The sequence below is a fragment of the Artemia sp. Qi Xiang Cuo genome, chromosome 12 (genome assembly GCF_049724085.1).
Source record: "Artemia sp. Qi Xiang Cuo chromosome 12, ASM4972408v1, whole genome shotgun sequence".
Classification (NCBI taxonomy): Eukaryota; Metazoa; Arthropoda; class Branchiopoda; order Anostraca; family Artemiidae; genus Artemia; species Artemia sp. Qi Xiang Cuo.
The window spans coordinates 29922031-29947641 of record NC_142805.1 but is presented as its reverse complement, the minus strand read 5'-3'; the positions used below and the strand labels follow the sequence as shown (position 1 = coordinate 29947641).

Genomic DNA, 25611 nt, shown 5'->3' with positions numbered 1-25611 from the left:
ATCTCTGTGGATGTTTGTCTAAAAAACCAGTCTGGTTGAAATTGTGGAGTATGTTGTCTAAAAAACAAGTCTGGTTGAAAATGTGGAGTTTTCGTACTGCTCACTTTTTTGCAATGTGTAGGAACCAGCGGGGAATCCCCACTCGTTTGGAAAGGTACCAAGGAAAGGCATGCAAATAGCATGTAGTTTAAAAACGTGTTTAATCACGTTTCTTGAATGATTTAAAATGAACTTTGAAAAATCAAGAAAATGTAACTGTGACAGGGTAAACCACAAGCAAACACTACTGAAATATTCCAACTCTTGCATTTCAACGAAAGAAATTCAAAATGAACTTTGAAAAATCAAGAAAATGTAACTGTGACAAGGTAAATCACAACTAAACACTACTGAAATATTCCAACTCTTGCACTTCAACGAAAGAAATTCAAAATGAACTTTGCGCCACTCTAAGTGAACCTAGGTCAACCCAAGTTTTTGTATATCTCTCTCACTATGACTCTGTTTGTGTGTCGTGTCTGTGCGTGTCTCGTTTCTATGTGCGTGTGTCATCTCTGTGGGTGTGTTGTCTAAAAAACCAGTCTGGTTGAAAATGTGGAGTATGTTGTCTAAAAAACCAGTCTGGTTGAAAATGTGGAGTTTTCGTACTGCTCACTTTTTTGCAATGTGTAGGAACCAGCGGGGAATCCCCGCTCGTTTGGAAAGGTGCCAAGGAAAGACATGCAAATAGCATGTAGTTTAAAAACATGTTTAATCACGTTTCTTGAATGATTCAAAATGAACTTAGAAAAATCAAGAAAATGTAACTGTGACAGGGTAAACCACAAGCAAACACTACTGAAATATTCCAACTCTTGCATTTCAACGAAAGAAATTCAAAATGAACTTTGAAACATCAAGAAAATGTAACTGTGACAAGGAAAACAACAACCAAACACTACTTAAATATTAAAACTCGTGAATTTCAAAGAAAGAAATTCAAAATGAACTTTGAAAAATCAAGAAAAGGTAGCTTTGACAATGTACACCAGAACCAAACACTACTAAATATTCCAACTCTTGAATTTCAACGAAAAAAAATTCAAAATAAACTTTGAAAATTAATGAGAATGTAACCGTGACAAGGTAAAGCACAACCAAACACTACTGAAATATTCCAACTCTTGCATTTCAACGAAAGAAATTCAAAATGAACTTTGAAAAATCAAGAAAATGTAACTGTGACAAGGTAAAGCACAACCAAACACTACTGAAATATTCCAACTCTTGCATTTCAACGAAAGAAATTCAAAATGAACTTTTTAAAAAATCAAGAAAATGTAACTGTGACAAGGTAAAACAAAACCAAACACTACTGAAATATTCAAACTATTGCATTTAAACGAAATAAATTAAAAATGAACTTTTAAAAATCAATAAAATTTAACTTTTACAATTTATACAAAAACCATACACTACTTAAATATACAAACTCTTCAATTTCATCGAAAGAAATTCAAAATGAACTTTGAAAAATCAAGAAAATGTAACTGTGACAAGGTAAACCACAACCAAACACTACTGAAATATTCCAACTCTTGCATTTCAACGAAAGAAATTCAAAATGAACTTTGAAAAATCAAGAAAATTTAACTGTGACAAGGTAAACCACAACCAAACACTACTGAAATATTCCAACTCTTGCATTTCAACGAAAGAAATTCAAAATGAACTTTGAAAAATCAAGAAAATTCTTGCATTTCAGCTAAAGAAATTCAAAATGAAATTTTAAAAATCAAGAAAATGTAACTGTGACATGGTAAACCACAACCAAACACTACTGAAATTCAAAATGAACTTTGAAAAATCAAGAAAATGTAACTGTGACAAGGTAAACCACAACCAAACACTACTGAAATATTCCAACTCTTGCATTTCAGCGAAAGAAATTCAAAATGAACTTTGAACAATCAAGAAAATGTAACTGTGACAAGGTAAACCACAACCAAACACTACTGAAATATTCCAACTCTTGCATTTCAACGAAATAAATTCAAAATGAACTTTGAAAAATCAAGAAAATGTAACTGTGACAAGGTAAATCACAACCAAACACTACTGAAATATTCCAACTCTTGCATTTCACCGAAAGAAATTCAAAATGAACTTTGAAAAAATCAAGAAAAGGTACCTGTTACAAGTTAAACAAAAACCAAACACAAATGAAATATTCAAAATCTTCCATTTAAACTAAAGAAATTAAAAATGAACTTTGAAAAATCAAGAAAATGTAACTGTGACAAGGTAAACCACAACCAAACACTACTGAAATATTCCAACTCTTGCATTTCAACGAAAGAAAATGCAAAATGAACTTTGAAAAATCAAGAAAATGTAATTGTGACAAGGTAAACCACAACCAAACATTACTGAAATATTCAAACTCTTGCATTTCAACGAAAGAAATTCAAACTGAACTTTGAAAAATAAAGAAAATGTAACTGTGACAAGGTAAAACACAACCAAACACTACTGAAATATTCCAACTCTTGCATTTCAACGAAAGAAATTCAAAATGAACTTTGAAAAATCAAGAAAATGTAACTGTGACAAGGTAAACCACAACCAACCACTACTGAAATATTCCATCTCTGTCATTTCATCTGAAGGTATTAAAAATTATCTTTGAAAAATCAAGAAAATGTTACTTTGATAAGGTAAACCACAACCAAACGCTACTGAAATATTCCAACTCTTGCATCTCAATGGAGGAAATTCAAAATGAACTTTTAAAAATCAAGAGAATGTTACTGTGATAAGGTAAACCACAGCAAAACACTACTGAAATATTCCAACTCTTGCATTTCAATGAAAGAAATTCAAAATGAACTTTGAAAAATCAAGAAAATGTAACTGTGATATGGTAAACCACAACAAAACACTACTGGAATATTCCAACTCTTGCATTTCAGAGAAAGAAATTCAAAAAGAACTTTGAAAAATCAAGAAAATGTAACTGTGACAAGGTAAACCACAACCAAACACTAGTGAAATATTCCAACTCTTGCATTTCAGCGAAAGAAATTCAAAATGAACTTTGAAAAATCAAGAAAATGTAACTGTGACAAGGTAAACCACAACCAAACACTACTGAAATATTCCAACTCTTGCATTTCAACGAAAGAAATTCAAAATGAACTTTGAAAAATCAAGAAAATGTAACTGTGACAAGGTAAACCACAACCAAACACTACTGAAATATTCCAACTCTTGCATTTCAACGAAAGAAATTCAAAATGAACTTTGAAAAATCAAGAAAATGTAACTGTGACAAGGTAAACCACAACCAAACACTACTGAACTATTCCAACTCTTGCATTTCAGCGAAAGAAATTCAAAATGAACTTTGAAAAATCAAGAAAATGTAACTGTGACAAGGTAAACCACAACCAAACACTACTGAAATATTCCAACTCTTGCATTTCAACGAAAGAAAATCAAAATGAACTTTTAAAAATCAAGAAAATGTAATTGTGACAAGGTAAACCACAACCAAACACTACTGAAATATTCCAACTCTTGAATTTCAGCGAAAAAAATTCAAAAGAAACTTTGAAGAATCAAGAAAATGTAATTGTGACAAGGTAAACCTCAACCAAACACTACTGAAATATTCCAACTTTTGTATTTCAACGAAAGAAATTCAAAATGAACTTTCAAAAATCATGAAAATGTAATTGTGACAAGGTAAAACTGCAAAACTCAATTCCTCCTAGAATTATTTCAACTAAATACTTACCCCCGCCTCATACGTACCATTTTTCCTTACCACACACAAAAAGGAATTACTCCTATAATTATTTAAACTCAATACGTACCCCTGCCCTAGATAGTTCGGAAAAACACGATAGACTTATTTATAGTGAAGTTTTTCTTAGTCGTATGTTTACCCGAATATTTAACAAGTATAATTTTTCAATACCATCCATAAAACTTAATTCCTCCTAGAATTATTTAAACTAAATAGTTACCCCCGCCCTAGAAAGTTCGGAAAAACACGATAGCCTTATTTATAGTGAAGCGTTTCTTAGTCGTATGTTTACCCGAATATTTAACAAGTACCATTTTTCCATAACATCAATAAAACTCAATTCCTCCTATAATAATCTAATCTAAATAGTGACCCTTGCACCAGATATTTCATAAAAACCCAATAGACTTATTTAGAGTGAAGAGGTTCTTAGTAGTTTGATTATTCAAATATTTAACAAGTACCTTTTTTCCACACCAGCCCCAAAAATTGAGTATTACTAGAATTATTTAAAATAAATGGTTGAACATACCCGCGACAGTTCTGAAAAAACCATACGCCTTAGGTATCATGAAGTGTTTCTTAGTCGTATGTTTATCCGAATATTTAACAAGTACCATTTTTCCACACCAGCCACAAAAATCAATTCCTACTAGAATTATTTAAACTAAATAGTTACACCCGCCAAGAAAAATCTGAAAAACACGATAGGCTTATTTATAGTGAAGCGTTTCTTAGTCGTATATTTACCCGAATATTTAACAACTACCATTTTTCTATACCATCCATAAAACTCAATTCCTCCTAGAATTATTTAAACTAAATAGTTACCCCCGCCCTAGAAAGTTCGGAAAAACACGATTGCCTTATTTATAGTCAAGTGTTTCTTAGTCGTATGTTTACCCGAATCTTTAACAAGTACCATTTTTCCAGACCATCCATAAAACTCAAGTCTTCCTAGAATTATTTAAACTAAATAGTTACCTCCGCCCTAGAAAGTTCAGAAAAACACAATAGCCTTATTTATAGTGAAGCGTTTCTTAGTCGTATGTTTATTCGAATATTTAACAAGTACCATTTTTCCACACCAGCCACAAAAATCAATTCCTCCTAGAATTATATAAACTAAATAGTTACCCCCACCCTAGAAAGTTCAGAAAAACACAAAAGTCTTATTTATAGTGAAGTGTTTCTTAGTTGTATGTTTACCCGAAGATTTAACAAGTACCATTTTTCCACACCAACCATAAAACTCAATCCCTCCTAGAATTATTTAAACTAAATAGTTACCACCGCCCTAGAAAGTTCGAAAAAACACGATAGCCTTATTTATAGTGAAGCGTTTCTTAGTCGTATGTTTACCCGAATATTTAACAAGTACCTTTTTTCCAAACCATCAATAAAACTCAATTCATCCTAGAATTATTTAAACTAAATAGTTACCACCGTCCTAGAAAGTTCGGAAAAACACGATAGCCTTATTTATAGTGAAGCGTTTCTTAGTCGTATGTTTACCCGAATATTTAACAAGTACCGTTTTTCCATACCATCCGCATTAATTCAAAAACGTTCAAAAATTAAATAAATAAAAACAAGTTTTTTTTTAACTTAAAGTGAGGAACGACGTTAAAACTTAAAACGAACAGAAATTATTATTTATATGAATGGGGCTGCCCCTTCCTCACCACCTCACTTTTTAATCAAAATTTTTACTTTATCACTACTCTTTTTTTATTAAAAAATAGAAAACTTTCTCATAACTAGCGTGGCGTTGAGGAGGGGACAGCCCCTTTCATATACGGCCTAATTTCTGTTCGGTTTAAGTTTTACCGTCGTTCCTTGCTTTAATTTAAAAAAACTTTTTTTTCTTTATTTAATCTACTTAAGAAGTGACATCAAAAGTATTGTTTTAAGTGATGGTAGAAATGATAACCATCACGTAGATACGAGCATTAGCTTTTCGAATGAGCCATTAAACGTCAATCTAAAAGTGCTGGTAGTCCACTAGCCCTAGCTTTTCCACTTGAGACATTGCACCAAAAGTGCCGTTTTTAGTGCCGTTTTGAAGTTGCTGATGGTTGAATTTATAGGAAGAACGTAGATATGAGTAATATCTTTTATACGAGCTACTAAAAATCTGTATAGATACCTGCGATACCAATACGCCCAAAAATAATACGTCCGATACCGATACACTGTGCAGCCCTTTCCCCAGGGGACTTGGAGGGTCATAATATCACCAACACCAAATATAGTTGACTCTAGCAATGTTACTTGTAAGCATCAAATCTATTAAGTATCTGATGTAAGTACCCCATTCTTTAATTACCAGTGAGACGTTCTTAAGCACCGTAATACACTTACGCTAATACCTTTTTACAAAAAATTCGATAATCTCTTAAACTAAATAAGTAATTACACTTTTCAAGATCATTACTCGTTCTATTAATGAAACCCATGAAACGAATAGCCAAGTTTTAAAAAAAAAACCTACTAATCAACTTACAGATGAATGACCACGGATTTAACATAAAAAAAAAAACTTGTATATCATGAACTATAAATCTACGTCAGAAAAACTTGTCCTTAATAGGACCGGTATTAAATGACCCTGGTAACCCCAATTCGTTTAAAGTACACACACATATCATCACCAATCAAGTTATACTCGTTCCTCTTGGCAAAGAGTTTAATGACCTGCAAAATTAACAGAAAAAAACTGTTTGTACGGGGGCGTAAGCAAAATGGAATCTCTTAGTCTACTATTGCTATACCCCCGAGCAAAATGGTACTTAGATAACTACTGACATTGAGCTATAATTTTTTGAATTTCCTGCATTTAGTCATAATCAATTAAATAATAGTTGCACATAATTCGATTATCATTTCTTGCATTTAGTCTTAATTCCGATAAACATACTCTATTTGATTTTTCGGCCATTTTTAAAAAATGACTGTATCCTAGTTCAGATAGTCAAAACTTCACCAAGATAGCCTTTATTGTGTCACAGCCCACCTCTTTTTTGGTTTTGCTTTAAAAATATATTATGTAGAAGATAAATGGATCTTGAATATTTATTTTTGTATAGTGTTCTGGATAGTATTTGCCTCGCCCATTGAATCCTATCCATCAAATTGTTGATAAATTTGATAATTTGTTTATTCATCTGCTGAGGTTATATTTGTTTTTTTTCAAGGATTGTTTAAGAACTTGTTAAGGACTATTTATTCAACTATGTTAAAAGATATTAAATAGTTAATTTAACTCTTTAGTATATTTTGACCTTAGTAGTCGAAACACTAACCATAAAACCTGTTTTTGTAACTGGGTTCACTGGCGGATCAAGAAGGCGGGGGGGGGGGATCCCCCAACAATTTTTCTGGCACCCCCTTCCCTGTTTTTTTTTCCTTTTTTGTCTTATTAGATGTCTAATAAGGTCTATTTATTTTCTTTCTCTCCCTCTCTCCCTCGACAGTTTGTACAGTTACTCTCAAGCATGTCTTTTTCTGCCTTCTTTCAAATTAATACCAAGGTATCTTTGGGAAAATAGGTATAGTTGGAAAATAGGTCTATATAGAATTTTATGTGGATGCAGCCTCCGTAGCAAAACCTGACAGCACCAGTGTTTTAAAATAAAGCGTCTGATGGTAATAACCCTTTAGCTCTTCTTGCAATTGCTGTATATTTTAAAGCTGAATTGGGGTTGAAACATATTTTATCTTTAAATAACGAAATTTGCGTCCAATTCTTTTATTTTATTTTTATTTTATTTTTTGTCTCGGGTTTTCACTGAGGTTTGCTCTCTTTCACTTATTAGCCTCGATTTTTCAATTACTGCCTAATATGTTTTTAGATGAAAAATATGAAATTTTTCTAGATTTTTCAAAAATATGTTAAAAGAATTGTTCTTTGTACTTTGCCTGGTTAACAAGCAGTAATACTTGTAAAAAAAAAAAAAAATTTGCTTTTCTAAGATATTTTAAAAGCCATTGGAAAGGTCTTGCTTATTTATGCGCTGGCATTAATAGCATCTTTTATTTAAATTTAATCTTAGGGTGCACTCTCTTTAAAAAATGTAGTTCATTCCTTTCAGTGCATTTGTAAGAATAGCTACACAAAGGTGTGGCTTTTGGCATTAAATATACCAAGGGGTCAACCACTTTAAGTCACCTGGTGTATATCTTGGAGTGCCTCGGGTGCTGCGCAGTTCCGCCAGGGTTGGCACAGTCCCTACAACGCTTGGCACAGTTCCACCATGCTTGACACACCTTCACTATGCTTGGCACGCGCCACCTGGTGTATGTGATTTCTGAAAGTCAGCGATCCTCAGAATATACAGAGAGGGTACTAGTCAAGAACCTGGTAAACCCGCGAGAAAGACCGCATCAAAATCTCAAAGATGCTTTATGAAAACATGTTTCCGCTGCCTTGTGAGGTATTGTTCACTCTGTGACAAAGATTCAAATTTTAGTTTTTTGGGGTTGAAGGGGGAAAAGGGTACCTAGGTTAGGTTTGTTTACGTATTTAATATATGCTATGCTTTACCCCCCCCCCCCCTAATGTACAAATATATAGCCCAAATTTGTTCATAAACTATTATATTTTCATCCATTTTATTTTATTTCATTAGTATTAACGAAACTTCACTTCTCGCGAGATTACCGGATTCTTAACAAGTACCACGGAGAGTTTTGAAGGGGAAGCTGATTGCTCAAAATATGTATTATGCAATTTTCCCTTTAGTTCCTTCGGAATAAACTAGCCCCCTGCCTATTTGTCAGTTTTGATTTGTATACTTCTTTATTTACTGAAGTATAAGTCATACTGATACTCAATATGATTTTAACCTCTTCTATATAACATTATTTATTTTAGATGAAAGCCTTAGACCCATCAGCACCAACGCCCGAAGAAGAAAAAGAACAAGCAGTCACCAAGCTGAGGTATATGACGTTTCGTGAGGAATTGAGTTCAACTTGTGAATTTGGTTTCCGAGTCGAAGCAATGAAAGTAAGTGTACTATTTTTACCAGTATTACTTAAGCTATGCGTCAACTACTGATATGTGGAGGGGATGGGCTTACATCAGTCTAAAATAAGGAAACTATTTCTATTTTTGACGCTTTAATTATTTGTTTGTGATTAGCTAAAGCTTTGACATCGCCTGTGTTTCGTAAATTGGTACAACTCAAAAGACGGAGGATTTTCAGGAAGATAGAAAATGTGTGTGTATGGGGGGGGGATAAATTTTCTTGAATTTTTGAACACTTCCTGTTAAAAGTATCAATATTTTTAATTGAATCCCCCCCCCTTTCCCCTGAAAAGAACTTTGCTAAATTTTCTTGAATTTTCGGACACTTCCTGCTAAAAGTATCAATTCTTTTAATTGAACTCCCTTCCCCCCTCCCCTGAAAAGAATTTCCTGTGCAGTAAAGTAACCTAGCCTTACCCCCCCCCCCACCCGTAATATGCAAATATATAGCTCAAATTGTACTAGTCCAATGCATTCTGTCATGGGCATAGGGAGGGGAGGTGCAGGGGGGGCAGCGGCCCCCCCTTGACCTTCAAATTTACATTAGATATGGCTGAAAAAGCAGATGGTTGGAAAAGCAGTTGATAAAAGGCCCTCCATCACACTATCGACTGCCCCCCCCCCCCTAGACAATATGCTGCCTACGCCCATGCATTCTGTCACCCATCATTTGTTTTTGTGGCTATGAAACCGGTTTTCTTAGATCTTACATTTAGCAAACTTCTCGAGTGGGTAATGTTTTTGCTGTAAATATTTTTTTTTCTTTAAAATTCTATTTAAGTCTAAAATCTGTAGAATGTTCTAAATAAAAGTTTGCAAACATTATTGACTACTACCTCGAATGATGTGAAAGTCATTTGATACCCAGTCCCAGTCGTTCGTCGACGCTTTTTTTGTAACTTCAACTGAACCCGTATCCATAGACAAACAGGTTTATTTTGTAGCTCCGGCGTGTCCATTCTTTTATTTCAATAAAAGGTGACCCATTTGGGTAGTTTTATCAAAACATCCTAGGTGAATTTTTATCTTATACATTTTTGATTGGTGAGTGAGCTGCCGGAACTGCCCTCCTTTTCCGTACCATTTCATATAATCAAAGTTATGTATGAGCATAGATAAGAACATGTGAAAAACAAGTAAAACCAGATAGATTAAATAACCTCTGTGGTGCGCAGCCTTTGCCTCGCCCAATACCTATATAAATCTCTATCAACTGACAATCAATGCACATTCTTTTTTTCGTTCTGCAAACTATTTTTTGGGATACATTGCATTTGACAAGTTTGAAATGTGTCTAGCAGCTGTAGTCAAAATGAATCATCGCTAACCCAAACATTTGGAAATTGGACTCAGGGTGTTCTGTTTCTTCTAAGATGAAATTTGAAGTAATTCTACTCGCCTGGGACTTGCATAGTGACGTCTGTATGTAGAGTCAGTTTCATGCCTAATGGGACGTAAGGGTCATATTTTTACCGTTGAAGGCAAGTTGAGAAGCTCAAATCGATTGTTGGAATGAAATTTCATTTTATAGAAATTTGAATATGGCTTCGGATTTCTATCTGTCACCTGGTTTTTCTCCCCCTTCTATTTCTGCCTTTCTTTTTTCTTTCCTTCCCCTTCCTCCCCCCTCCGCTCTCAATCTTTGGTTTAGTTTCTGAAAGAGCTAATTTCCAATGTATGTTGCTTAAAAAGGGTTATAGTAAATCATTTTCTCGACGTAATACCTTCTATGCCGAACAAATAAAATTCAAATGGGGATAAGTCCATTTACTAGACGGCGAAAATAGATACAAAAATCTTAGATATTTGGACCACATATACAGCGATTGTCATCAGCAGATATATCATCAGCATCAACAAAGTATATCTGCTGATGACGATCGCTGTATATATGGTCGAAATGTCCAGACTTTTGTATCTGTTTTCACTATCTGATAAATGGACTTACCCCATTTGAACTTTTATTTATAAATAATTTTCTAAAATGTTAGTTTGATAGCAAAGCATTAGTTGTTATTTCCCTTTGTACGTGGATTACAAATAAGTTATTTTCTAATTGGAATGAAGTCTGAAGTTATCTATGAAGATGATTTTATGCTAAAAAGTAAAATCTACCAATAAGGCCATTGTTTTTTTTTCTCACTTTTTTGGTGATGGATATTGACCATTGGGCATCGACTTTCATCCCGTCTAATCTGTTTCTTAAAGATAAATGCTGTCATCTTGGGCTCACCATGTACATCGGTTCTTAGGAAGGCGAAGAAGACATTTTCTCTGAAGTAAACATTTTACCTTCCAATTTCAAGTTCTGTTAATTTTTCTTTCTGATTTTTCGGATGAAAAGAGGTAGGTAAAAGAGCATTAGGCAATTCAGGATGTTATCATTGGCAGCGAAATCGAGCTGCATAAGTAAAAAACGACGCTGGCACAAAGTATTGTTTTTTTTGTTTTTGTTTTTTCATACCAGGGCACTTCGTATCTAAGAAGTTGTCGTAGAAACTTCGAAAAGGGCTCATTCGATTGGACATTGGAATAGCTAGTGCCGTTTTTAATAGTCGAAAGTGATTGGAAGGGAGCTAATACCCCTTCCATGCCCACCATTTCCCCAAACACATCCAATCAAAATTCTAAGATTGCCATTTTGTTCAGAGTAATTGATTTCCAGAGAGAAAATATGTTTTATAGGAGGTTACTCCCCCACAACCCTTAGGGCACGGGTTTTAAGTTATGCCCCGGGGGTATATAAGAACGATGTTGGCACAATGTATTATTTATTATTTTTTTCCTTTAGACCAGGGCACTTCGTATCGAAAAAGTTGTCGTAGAAGCTTCGAAAAGGGCTCATTCAATTAGATATTGGAGAGGCTTATGCCCTTTTTAATAGTCAAAAGTTATCGAAAGGCAACTAAGACCCCTTCCACGCCCACCATTTCCCGAAACACATCCAATCAAAATTTTGAGATAGCCATTTTGTTTAACGTAGTTGAAAGTTCTGGAAATTAGGTCTTAGAGGATGACAACCACCCTCACAGCCCTTAGGGTAAGGGTTGTAATTTATGCCCTGTGGGCATATAAGGTGTTTATAGAAAACTTTGTCGTAGAAACCCAAAAAGGGCTCATTTAATTGGAATGCGAAAGGCTTAATGTCCTTTCTAATAATCAAAAGGGATTGGGAGGCTTGACATTTTTATAGTAAAGATTGATGTGGTTATGATTTATCATTTTTTGTTGCTGTTTAGACCAGGGTACTTCGTATCGAAGGAGTTGTCTTAGGAACTTCGAAAAGGGCTCATTCGATTGAAAATAGAAAGGGCTGATGTCCTTTTTAATAGTCAAAAGTGATTGGAGGGAAACTAATCATCCTCCCACACCCACCCTCCCATTTGCCGTTATGTTTAAAAAGTAAATGTTGCCTTAAGATTAAATAAAAATGCACTGTGTTAATTCTAACTCCCAACAAGGTATCTCAGAAGTATCACAAGAGCAACTGAGAACGTTAAGTTCTAACTTACGGGGCTGCTTCTGCTCTTAAAATTTAACCCCATCAAAATAGTTTAAAGTGTATCCAAGCCATCACACGCAGCAAAGAGATGTTTTTGCGAGTGGTATGATGTATTTCATTTAATATCCACTAAGTAAAGTCTGAATATAGATTAAACAGCAATATTCGTGTCCAGATTTTTAAAAGGGTCTTATGTTGTTAAAAATTGCTGAAATTTTTTTTTTTCCAGCATACAAATAGCAGGCCAGCCTATAAATTCTTAAAAAAATGAAAAGATTTAAAGTATTATTTTCTTTTTCCCTGAAAAGACTATGTCAATATAAAACAAATAGAAATTAATTTAAAAAACTTTTTCCACAAAATAAGATTTCCAAAGAAATGTAAAGTACTTTATTAAACAAAAAACTAGTAAAAATAAAATCATATAATCCACCAAACGTGAAAATACCACAATCGGCATCAATAAATAACTAAAGCCAAGAATGAGCAAAAACTTCAATAATTAACTAAGACAAACTCAAAATGAGGAGAAATTGACATAAGTTGAGCTCAAAACCCTTATGCCTTCCCAAGGTCAGAACACAATTTGTAGTTTACTGAAAAAATACAAATGAATGCGGATTGTCAGTTTAATATACATATACTGATATTCAGTAATCTAAAATCTTAATATTATTTGATTTATTAAAGTTATAAAAATGAAAACATTTATATTTTGTTCAGTAAAGTGCAGATTATGTTCTGGCCTTGGGAAGGCATAGGGGTTTTGAGCCCAACTTTTGTTAATTTCTGCTCGTTTTGGGTTTGACTCGGTTATTTATTGTAATTTCTGTTCGTTTTGGGTTTTATTTATTTATCGATGCTCAATGGCTTCAGGCAGAGTGAACAAACTCACTTTTGTTACATCAATTGTAACTGAAGGGATGTAACCGCTGATTTAAAATTGTTGGTGTTGTTAAGCCATGGTATATGACTTGTATATAGTGTTTTTTCGATGTTGTTATTTGTTTTTTTCACTTCCTTTTCGTATGTATTTGATCAACAGAAGATGTTCAAACTTCAAACTTTGAAAGTTATACACACATTAGCCGAAATCATTAACAAGAAGAAAATGAAAATCAAATTAATGATGTTTAATTGCTTCTCGGATCACGATATTTAATCAAACGCAGTCAAAATTATAGTAAGTCGAATAAATGCAATAGGAAAAATGATTACATATTTAGCCTCTAGTATCCACTTTAGTTGCTCAATTTTCACCTCTAATACTTTTATTGTGTTAAACCCCTTTTAAGTAACTGAAGACCCAGCGTTAAATAGGATAAAGAAATTACCAGAAATTAGAGGAAAAGTAAAAGGGTTCAAAAGTATGGTAGTAAATATTGCTTTGGGTGGGACCGAAAAAGGTCTTGTGCACTTTAGGGGGCCATAGGGAGTAAATGCCCCCCCCCCCTCCATCCCAAAGTAAACATCCGCCATCACCTAAAATTTTGATAAATACGTTTCTACTTGTATCTTCATTTAAAAAAAAATCCTTCCTCCCGCAAGATTTTCGTGAACAGACGACACTGTGCACTTTGTCTATTTGCACTAGCAACCTTAATTCTTGGCAATAGGCTGAATTCTACTGCTGAAAGGCGTCTGGTTTAGAATCCTGCGTATGGTTTTTCAAGTTGATTATATATGCAATATAAAGTGTCTGTAGTAATCTTCTTCTGAGCGTACGCATTATAAAGTTTTTCGTTTTTGTTTTAGTTGCGAGGGCAGCCTGTGAGTGATTTGAAGAAGGTGCGCACAAAAAGTGAGCTTACTCAAACATTTGATCGCTTTTTCAACGGAAACCCTAAAATGCGGAGGAAAATGTTAGAGAGAATCTTGGATATAAGAAGGCAGTTTGAAAACTCTAGTTTCTTCAAGAGTCATGAGGTATTTAAGTTACCGTACATTATGTAGCGTACCGTATGTACGCATTATGTACCGTACATTATGACTTTATTGTATGCTATCATGTTAGCTGATACCGAGTATCATTGCCATGCGTGTGCCTCTTGAAATGAAACAAAAATATTTTATGCATATAAATGTGAAGTTAATTATCTCAAACTTATTTCCGGTCAATTGTTATTACGCTATTGTTATTGAATAAATCCCATAGGAAACTAGTTTTGCATTTGGTGACCAATATAAAAGCAATTTGTAAAATGTATATCTATCGCACCACCAGTCATGCATTGAATAAATTACTTTTTTTTATTGAAAGTCAAATGGAACTTATTTTTTTAATTTTTAGATATGACGTCAAAAGCAATTCATTGCAAAATTAAATACTGTACTATTTGTGATATTTTTTTTTTTATTTCTAAAATGGTTTGAAAACACTGACTATTACTTGAGCTAGTGTAGCTTGCGAAGGGCAGGGTGGTTCAATTGCAGTGTCAATGAGCTGAACCTTCCTATGTAGAGCTGATATGAAGTACCATGGACAGTGGAAGTAAAATCGCATTGTTTGAATTGGTTAAGTTGAAGCTTAGGTAGCGACATATATCTCTAAAAATTAGGAATAATCGGGAATTAAATTTTTCAATACAGAAAATTTTGAAATACAGTTTTTTTTAGAAGTAGACGGCAAATTTAGAAAAAGGAAACGTTTGTAAAATCAGCAGAAAAAAAATAAAAAAAAATATGGCACCAAATACCTTAAGAAAGTCAAATTTTTACGGACGATAAGTGTTATCAAACTTAATTGTTAACTTTTCGTATTTGGTCTCACGATTTAACGTGGCAATACTGATGAAAGTGTGGTATTGCCCTAAAAACTTCTTAATTTGAACAGACCAAAAGAAAAGACTTAGAAAATTGTTGCTGTTAGGCATAAATAGACGTAAGATAGGTCCAGGGGCCAAAAAAAATCTTTTTTCTTTTCTTTGGTACTTCAAATGATATGCCATTCTGACATATCTTTCGGCATTTGAGCATAAAAGCAGTTTATTGACTTTTGAATTTGTACAGTTATAGAGATATTCCCTGGAAAAAGGTATTAATTCCGAAAATGGCAAAACTGTTTCGCCGTATGCCAATAATTAAGGTTTTCAGGAGTCAATTAAACCTAGTCTATTCTTAAGGATGGTCTCTGTGCTCAATTATGTTAGCAAGCTCCAGAAATCTAGGACAATAAGTTTCCTTTTTAATTTTCTCCGCTGTTTGGCGAACCTGATCAAATAGGTGTCGGATTAGTGTCGGATTAGTATTGATATTTCCAAGAAAATTTCTTATCCAAGAAAAGAAAGAGTAATATAACAATGAAGAATTATGGTTAAAATTGGCAACCATGATTGTATCGTGATGCCCAAAACGCATGGGGGGGGGGTGTTTAAAAAATCTTGTTTTCAAAAATGGGTTATGATGCGAGAAGTATTTCTCTTGTTGATCTTAAACAGCTGGTCAAACTTGCAGAGAAATTTTTACTTTACAGGACGTAGTGTAGGCCAATCGTGGTTGGTATAAAAAGATTGACTACTGGCTGTCAAAGATCACCAGGCATAATTTTATGTTTAAATTGCTGATTAAAGGTGTAGTATAAAGCTAAACACCAGTTTGTATAGATTTTGTCAGACTCACTAAAACCATTTCGGATGTTTTCACAGTAAGGAGGCTATCCGATGCCGCGCTTTGGAAATTACGTGTTGTGATTTAAACTTTTTGGGAATAACATAATTATGTGGGTGATTTTGACTTTGATGATTCACCAAGCTATTTTGAATTTTGGATGAAATTTTTTCTCTGTGGGCTGCGCCGTTGAAAATTGACCTCATTCACCGATATAATATTGGAACATCAATATAGCAAAATTGTATATGGTTTCAAATCATTAACGGTTTCGGGTGATAAAATATAATATAAAAAATTAAATAAGGAAACTGAATGTATATCTCTAAATTCTTAGTATGTTTTTCTTTCGAGTGAATCACTTCAATAATTCCAGTGTATGACATAGTATGAGCCACTACTGGCTGCAAAGAAGATGTTGTAGCGGGAATTTCTAAATAATCATGACCAAACACTTAAACTGTATGTAGATCCTCGAAGAAAAAATTGTTTTTCGCCCAAAGCTTGGAATTTTGCTCCTGTAAAATTATGTCGTCATCTTACTTTATCCTCGGCAGTTCGTTCCCTTTCGGTGAACGAAATAATATAATTAAAAATCAATTGGCTTAACCACAAATCGTTCTTTTTTTATGGCATTTACTATTGGATATAATGGGACATGTACAAAAAAACTTCCGCGTGCTATATTGTCTATGTTTTGAAACTGAGTAATTGTACTAAATTTATTGCGTGTTAATTTCTTTTTTTTTTTGTTCTCATCGATTTTGTGTTTAATCTTTGTAGAGTTAAGGTTATTGAGCTTTGTAAAGGATACGTATTAGAGGAATCAATTTATTCTATGTCATGATGTGTTATTTGTATCTTTCACTGTATTTGGCTCTATTGACTTTGAGCCGGTAAGCATTTGTAGTTGTCGTGATTAATAGGCACACATTACAATACATGAATAAAAGCGAGATAATTTGATGCTCGGGAATCTCGGAGAATAATTCCGTAGTTTCAGAAATGGTGTCTATTGTAGGTGTACAGATGGTTGTACATACGCGTATGTTTGTATGTGCGTCACCAGCTGTGATGCTGCCATGATAACTAAGTTTCTCTCACATTATACTTACCCAGATGGCGAGATTATTAACGACCAGATTGGCTCATTTTATCAAGGTTATTTTGTTGCTCATTTTAACTAATTGTTTACCTAATTCGGGCAGATTATGTCGATTTCAATATCCGAATAGAATTTTCGCCAGCTCAATCGTTGCCAAACCTGGTTGTACTACATTCTGACAGTACTTATATAATTATTTTATTCAGCTCGTGAAAGATTGAGAACCCCCATGAAGAAGTTTAAAGGTGGCTTTGTGGGGATTGCATCTGAATGTTAAGTGAAACTCCTTTTTTAATATTACTGCCTATAACCTCCGTGATGAAACAGGTGACAACGAACCATTTGTTTAACCTCAGCTCTGGCAGGATGATAATTGCCTCAGAAGGACGAAATATGCTTATAGATTGTCAATGTGGCTGTTATGTTAAAATATTATGGCTCGATTTTGCAATTGCTCGAATGGCAAGTATTGCCGATAGTTGACTTGATGAAAGAGATGGATCGTTAGAATATGTGCTTTTCCTTTTAAATAACTGTAGCTAAACACTTTCATCTCACTCGTTCATACACATTCACTTTAAGAAAAAAAAGGATCCATATACTTGGGCTTAAGACCGCATTTTAATGATGCATGTCACTCCTCCTTCAATGATTAAACAGTTTGCATTGCCTATTATCAATTAAGTGATTTTGGTTTTGTGTAATTAAAGGTGGTGGGAAGCAGTATATTGATGATAAATGATGAGTGCAAGGTTGGTGCGTGGATTATTGATTTTGGAAAGACTAGAAAACTACCGGATGGTGTTAGCGTAACCCATAGGAATCCATGGAAACCAGGCAATCATGAGGAAGGATACCTCTTTGGCCTAGACAATTTGATTGATGTAAGCTACTCTAATAATTTTTTACCTCTTAATATTATATTTTTTTCAGTGCTCAAAATCGATAATGCTTGGTTTTCTTGTCTATAATGCGGTTTTAATCCCCAAAGGTGTCATCCTGTCAAAACATTGGACGGAAGGGGATGATTGGCAGTTAATTTTTAACTTAAATTTAATTTTTAACTTTAATTTCTAACTTGCTTGAAAATCTTACAATATAGCGTTTTGGAATGTCAAAACCCATTTTCCATGTTTCCTTCTTTAATTTCGCTTTGCCTTCATTATATTTTTGGTTTTTCGAATTATTCCTCCAAAACTGTTCGATATCAACAGTTTATTTTCAAAAAATTAAAGTTTAAAAATCCGTGGAACAATTTAATGATTCTAGAAAGCACGTTAGAATTTCATTCGGGATGTGATATGGACTAATGCGTTCTTGGATGGTTAATAATGAAAAGGGTATTTTTCAAGTTTTGTTTGCTAAATTATTACCTCAAATACCTTATTTTTGTGTTTTTTACAACCCAGCTAGGGGGGGGGGGGGGGGATCAGGCCCTTTGACACACCCTCACCCTCGCTATTGCCATTACGGCAATAGTGTGTAACAAGGCACCTAAATTTCTTCTATTTTGTTTCTTCAACTTTAAAAAGAGAGTTTTTGTATACCAATAAATGTCTTTCGTTTTTATAATATTTTATGAGAGTTTATGTGCTGTTATTGTCATTATTTTAGCTTTCTTTCAATTTGAGCTGTAATAAATATGCTCTTTTTTTTTACAAATGGCGTTTTTATTGCATTTCGTAACTTCCATCTTCAAAGTATTAGTGAATTAGTAAAATAATCAGAGTTGTCTATGGGAAGCCAGGTGTAAATAATGCGTGATAATGTTCACCTTGAGGCTATCCAAAACGCTAATTTGAAGGCTTGCACTTTATCTTTCATTGGTATGCAAGACTTTTGCCTCCTGTGGATGCCCCTGAATATACTTTTTCGGGGGCACAAAAGAGTTTTGAAAGGGGCTGGTCTATGAGTGGCTGGGAAGGAGCCATGCCACCCCTGGTGCTAGAGAAGGGGGTGCCAGGTCTACATTACTGTTTGATTTGTATTTTGTCAGACAAGGATTTATTTTATCCCCCTCGCTCATCTCTCACATTTTCACGCTCCTGGGGTAATTGCCAAGAACAGTTAGCTAATTTGTTGTTGATTGGGAGGAGCCACTGGACAATGTCGATCAGGGGGATCAATTCGTATTCGTTTAATTAAACAGCTATGGTAGCACTTAAAAATGTGCGCTAAATTATGCTACTTTTACAATTATGCTACTTTTACAATTATGCTACTTTTACAATCGCAAAGAAAACAGAAAAAAGAAAAAGTCACTTGTTAAATACACTTATGACCCATGACACGAAGGAGTTTACAAACTTTGTTTGTACAGTGCTTAACGGGTTATAGTTTGTTGGGATATCTAGTAATTCTGCTGGTCTGTACGGATGGTGAAAGAATAGATCGGTGCTTTTAGTTGCTAATAGCGTTTTCCCGAATTTCACTGGTAAATCTTGTCTTCGTGTGAATAAAGCGGGCAAATTCAAAAGCTCAAGGGCACTTTCGTTGTTGCTGAAGGGGGATCCGAGTAAAATTTTAGTAGCACGTATTTGAACATCTTGTAGTTCATTGTTTTGTGCTCTGTGACCCCAAACGGGGCAGCATCACTCGAGGATAGGCCTTACGTAGGCTGTATACCTTAACAAGAGCTGGCGATCCGAGAAGCACAACCAGCGCATACTCTTTGAACTTTGGATCGCGTACAGTATGTGTACATGTAGCTTAAACGAGCAATCACTTGTAAATCAAAATGTGATTAAGCATTCATTACTCTGTTGAGTTCCCCTTTGAGAACAATTTAACAAATATTTTTTGGCTATTATTTCAGAAGTATAAAAATGTTAGATATAGCCTTAATGCGTAAGAGCATCGATATGCCTTGTGATGACTAACAACTTGAAAGTCCAAGTTTTATTTTGCAGTTTTGTATTGTCCCGTAAAATTAATGTCATGTGACTTGCGAGGGGTCGCTCACTCTCCGCCACGTCGTGCCTTTTTATATCCCGCCTAGCAAACGCCACATCTGGCACTCTTCCGCCATCATTGGTATGTTCCCCCCACTGTGCACGATTTTAGAAAGTGGGGGAAACTTGAATGACTTGGTGCCTTTTAATGCGGGGCTCCCACGGCGTCAATAAAGTTAATAAAGTTTGCCATGAAAGTATAAACCATAAAGTTTGTCCCGATCGCACAAGGATTTCATCTTTTTGACTTAACAACAGTTTTTCATAGAAAGTAACTAAAATAGTGATACACGAAGCTGAGAAAAACATCTTTTTAGGCATTTTTTCTTTTAATAGGACATGAAAATATTTTTTGTTTCTTTTACCAAGCAAAATATTAAAACAAGCATACACAATTATATTTGTAAAAACTAATTTGTATGTTGTTTATTTGAAATTTCCCACATGTCTTCTGCTATTGGCTGAACTTTACAGGCTTTCTTGAAAAATTTAAATAAAGTTTAACTTCTTTCCGATTGCAATAAAGTCAACAAAGTTAAGGGAGGAAAACGGTTTATTAACTTTGTGGACAGCTTTATTAACTTTATTGACGTGGTGGGAGCCCCGCTTAAAATCGCTTCAGCCTACCTTTACCTCCTGTTCTACTTCCAGCATGCACACAGCAGTCTAGCACGTTGCTACTTTTCACGAATTCAGAATCATAGCGGGGATTTTCTGCTTTCGTTGCAAAGGAAAAAAAAGTTAATTTTGAAATGTAGCGTCGCTAATGATTGTAATTATAAGGTGCTTATAAAGCTACCCGTAGTGCCTGTGCACTATGCTTGAATAAAACTGGTTTCTTATCTATGCCGAACATTCAAAGGTCTGTGCTTCCATTGACGTCAATTCAGAAACAAAAAAAAGGAGAAGATTGTATCTGATTCTCTTCTTGAGAAGAACAGCTCCCTTAATTAAATTGGAAGAGTGAGAGTTTTGCTAGATTTAGCAAAACTCTCTCTCTATATATATATATATATATATATATATATATATATATATATATATATATATATATATATATATATATATATATATATATATATATATATATATATATATATATATATATATATATATATATATAATACTGTACATAGAGTGGCAAATCAAAAAGTGCTGTGAAATTTATTTCTTTACTCAGCCCTATACACCACTCATTAACAGGGACGGATAAAGAATTAATATTTGTGGGGTACCAATGAAACGTTGGTTCCAATAGGCCTATTAGTGTTTCGCCCCTCTGTCCCAGTAACTATTTCAACTTTTGAACTTCTAGTAAGGGTTCATCTCATAAAAAAATATAGTTTTTGAACTGTTATAAACAATCTAGAGAAAGTGGCGGCATCTGAAAAAGTCACAGAAAGCTGATGGAGTTAGAGATTTAATAATTGCTACTGTTTATTATATTATTGATAATAATAATTTGTAAAGAACGAAGAAAGAAAAAAGAAGGAAAATATCATTTTGGTTGAAATTATATACAAGATGAGACAACATACTCTGCAGGCATAGCTGCAGGCATCATGACTGGTAACCTCAAAAGGCATGTTGTTTTTTTGTTGTTTTTTCTTCAAACCAAGAATTATTCTGCCCATTTAAACTGAATACAACTTTTTGAATGCTCCAATCTGTTTTGAGGATTTCAGCTTGTTCAAATTTTTTTTTTAAACTGGAAACTTGAGACGTAAAAGAAAAGAAGTGCAGTCTAAATGTCCTCTTTAAACACTCTATATTCATTTTTAATTTATTATTACCATTTTATCCTTTGATTGTGAGTTGTGTGTCTCATAGTAGTAGCAGTAGTAATAATTATGTGTTTTGCTTCGTCTTATAACCATTTTTTTGCTTCTCAAATTCGTTTATGGCTTATTATTTGTCAATTTTTTCTTCTTTTTTTTTACAATTTCAATTCTACTGGGAGACGCTGTGGTATTTGGGGTCTATTATTTTCTAATTCCTATTAAAACCAGCTCTTTTCTCTTATTTTAGCTCAAGAAGAAAAAAGCGAAAAGCCCGTAAATAACTGTTGTTAGAAGAAGCGAAAACTGCAACACGATTTGATACCGAATAATTTAAATTCAGATTCGGGATAATTTTTCACAGATACAAGAAATTAAATTTCAAATAATAGATAAACGCTTGAAAAATTAACAATAAACAATCTTTAAAAAATAACAACTTGTACGAGTTAGAAGAAATACTCATCTGGGTACAAGACTGCAGAATATCAATCGACATTTATGAATATGTCACAGCCGGGGTCTTCCATTGAATATGTCACATATATGAATATGTCACCGGGGTCTTCGATTAGGATTCACGAATGGTCATCAAGGTGTAAGTTTTTACGTAATCGTAACTGTTTTCACCTACATAAATAATTACAATAAAAACCACCTGGTTGTTATTAACGGCTAAATCAAAACGAAACTGCTTGCTTTTTCCCTAGCAAAATCTCCTTGGAAACACGTTAAATGTGCCTTAAAACTGCCTTAAAATTGGGCCTTAAAAATGGGCACGTTCAAACTGCTGTCGAAAATTAATGCATTCCTGTAAAAAAAGCTGATTTCGAGTTCAATTCGCCATCTATAGTTTCTATCCTATTAGCGTGATCAACGAATTTGCGGTATGTCTTTTTCATTTCTCTTTTTTTTAACACGATATTTGCTGTTATTTCCTATGCGACCCCATAACTTAAAACAGTAATGTCTTAGACTTCTTTTTGGAGTGCGCTGTGAACTTAGACAACTAAACAGTATAGATCTTTGGCCCGGGCCAAAAATAAAATTCTCTTTGCAGTTTCAGAACCCCCTCCTTATTTGGAAAAATCCTCTAAATCTTTTCCCCTAAATCTTTGTCTATGAACATTTAAACCTATATTTTCTTTTGTGTACAATATTCTCTTTAAAAATCTAAATTAGATGGAACTAACTAGATTCTTCTAAGGGTGAGGGGGTCAAATCCTTCAAATCGAATTCTTGTTTTCATTTTTTGCCATGTTTTCCTAGGATATTTTGGATTTATATTGGACCCCCTTCTCGTCATCGTCCCTATGTGCAGATAAAATTATCTTGTACCAAGCCTTAAAAATAATAAAATAAAAATTTCGAGGTTTTTGTTTTGACTCTGAAAGCAAGGTAGTCCAGGTATAACCGGTAAGTCTAAAATCAATATACAACTTGCTATTATTATTATTCCAGGCTTCATTATGCCATCTTAGAAGGATTTGTCTTTACGGGAACGCTTCAAACAGAAAAAAGCACAGCTAAAAAAAACTTCTTTCTTTTTAGGTCGTAAGAAGTGCCTGTCCAAGGAAGTGATGGTCATCTCAGAAGAAGAAAAAGAATCATGATCTCTCCACATTTTTTTTTGTTAATATAAAAAGTAGAATTGACCAAAATCTTTTGTGAAAAGGCTGTGAAAAGTGTACAAAATAATCCTCTCCACAATCTATAACAACAATCAGCTTTGTTTTAAGTGCTTAGTGATTGAGGATGAATTCCATTCAGTAGATGACTGCTTGTAATACCTGAAATCAGTTGTTACAGCTGCTTTAGTTGATAGTTCTGTTTTCTCTCTAAGTGACAAGTTAAGTATGTAAATGTTGTCTAGCTTTAGAAAAATACGATTTGTTAATTTACTGGTGCTTTTTCTCTTTCTTATTCCATTCCATTCACACATCAGAAGGGACGCTACCACTTTTTTCCTTTTGGTGGAGGGGAGGGGGAGTGACCGCAGAAAATTGGTTTTTATATTATCTAATGAAATTTAGAATTTTTCTGTATCGGAGGTAGGAAAAGGAGGGTGGGTTACTGCGCAAACAAGAATTTATTTTTGTAAGTTTTATGCTTTTATGAATTTCTTGTAGTAATATTTTATGGGCTAATTGATAAGATGTTGAAAAACATAACAGTAAGGTGTTGAATGGACAGTTAAAATTCGCTGTAAGCTTTAAAATTGTAATTTCCTTTTTCCTATCCGTTTTTTAAAGCCTGTTATTGAGGTAACTAGGCTTCTAAAGCTTTTCTTATGTTTGAATATTTATATTTTATTTTGAATTAAAAAAATCAGTAGTTTTGAATAGGCAATTTCTAATGCAGTGTGCCAAAAAATTTGTGCTTTTTTGAAACAAGGGCTGCAATATTCTTTGTCTATTTTTGAAGATTAAGATCGAACCCAGTTTTATAACCATCTAAGTTACAGCAAAATAGCACAGTAGGAAAGGATGGAGAAATAAGTTTGTGTATAGAAAGGATAGAGTCCTTACAGCAGAAATAAGATCTATAAATATATTTTGTGTTGAACATCTCTTGTTAATAGGTCTAGATTCAACTGTTTTCAAAACAATTAATAGTTTCTAGTAATTAAATGTTAATTAAATAATCATAAATTAATATGTACTGGACGAAAAAACGCTGTACCGCCTTTCTAAAATTGGAAATTATCCGTCTTATAAGCAAATGTGTATGGGGGATTTAGTTCTTAGGGGGAGGCCAAATTCGAAAAAGAAGCTAGTTATGGTATTTTTTTTAATTACGGTAAAATTTATAAAAATCTTGAGAGTTCAGGGGCAAATTTTTTGTTTCCTGCGTACTTATAAGCTAAAACTCGTTGTAAAGGGTCAAGGACATATCCAGGATTTCTGTTTGGGGGGGGGTATTTTTTTAGGGTTTTTTTAAAAAAACATCAAAAATCTGTTTATGCATTTTTGTTTACGTTTTTGTGCGTCGGACAATTTTTTTTTTTTTTTTTATTAAATGTGTTTTGTTATGTTTTTGTTAGACGTTTCTGAATCTTCATCGTTATGATTTTTTTCTGAACAGTTTTTATTAAAAATAGTTTATAATAAGAAGTGGCCAGAAATTTGGGGTTCGTACGTCCCAGTCTGGCCGTGCTGAACTAGAATATGGTCAATTATGTTCTGTGGTTGTGCACTCACAAAGCATAGCAAACTGTTGCGACATAGGTTGTCTAGGGAGCATTTCTATTGAAAATCTTTGTTCTAACATTTTCTGCAAAGGAATTTTCGGAATAAAACTCCAAAGATGTAGTTCTAAATTTTTGAAATTGTCCATAAATAGATTGATGTCAATAAGGTATTAGTTCTGAATAACTTCGAAATTTTTAGACCCTCCTGCATGACTATTAAAAATTGCTTAGTGACGAATAAGTTTAGAAGAGATAAGTTATTTTTGATACAAGTTGAAAAGTCAAAAATATTTATAGCCCTTTTTTACCTTTATTATTGCAGTCTATTTAATTGCAAAGCATTATTTTTTGGTTGCCCAAAACAGTGTTTCTACAATAGTTTGTTCAATTTGAAATAGTGTAAATAAAAGTTATGATGTTTTAATTGAAAAATTTATGGAAATAAAATTGAATTGTCGGAAATCTTGCCTTATGAGCCTAGCTTTTTTTTAGGTTAAAAAGTTTACTGAAGCTAAATGTATAATGTTTTAATGGTATAATGTCGATCTCTATCGATTATTGTTATTATTCATCTACGACACACTGTTTATCTTAGATCGTCTTATATCCTCTTATCCTCTGTGGTTGACAGCTGAGCGGTGTAGCATGGTTGGAGAT

At 33.8% G+C, this 25611-nt stretch overlaps 1 protein-coding gene across 2 annotated transcripts in view; it reads left to right on the top strand.

Moving 5' to 3' along the window:
* The window catches only part of IP3K1 (inositol-trisphosphate 3-kinase-like protein), a 79731-nt gene extending 54321 nt beyond the window's left edge, over window positions 1-25410 (top strand). For both annotated transcript variants that reach the window (XM_089097900.1, XM_089097901.1), the window contains exons 5-8: window positions 8667-8801; window positions 14080-14250; window positions 17746-17919; window positions 23316-25410. In XM_089097900.1, the coding sequence (XP_088954026.1) occupies window positions 8667-8801; window positions 14080-14250; window positions 17746-17919; window positions 23316-23345 (510 nt within the window). In that variant the 3' untranslated portion in view covers window positions 23346-25410. The remainder of the gene's footprint in view (window positions 1-8666; window positions 8802-14079; window positions 14251-17745; window positions 17920-23315) is intronic.
* The last annotated feature ends 201 nt before the right edge of the window (window positions 25411-25611 follow it).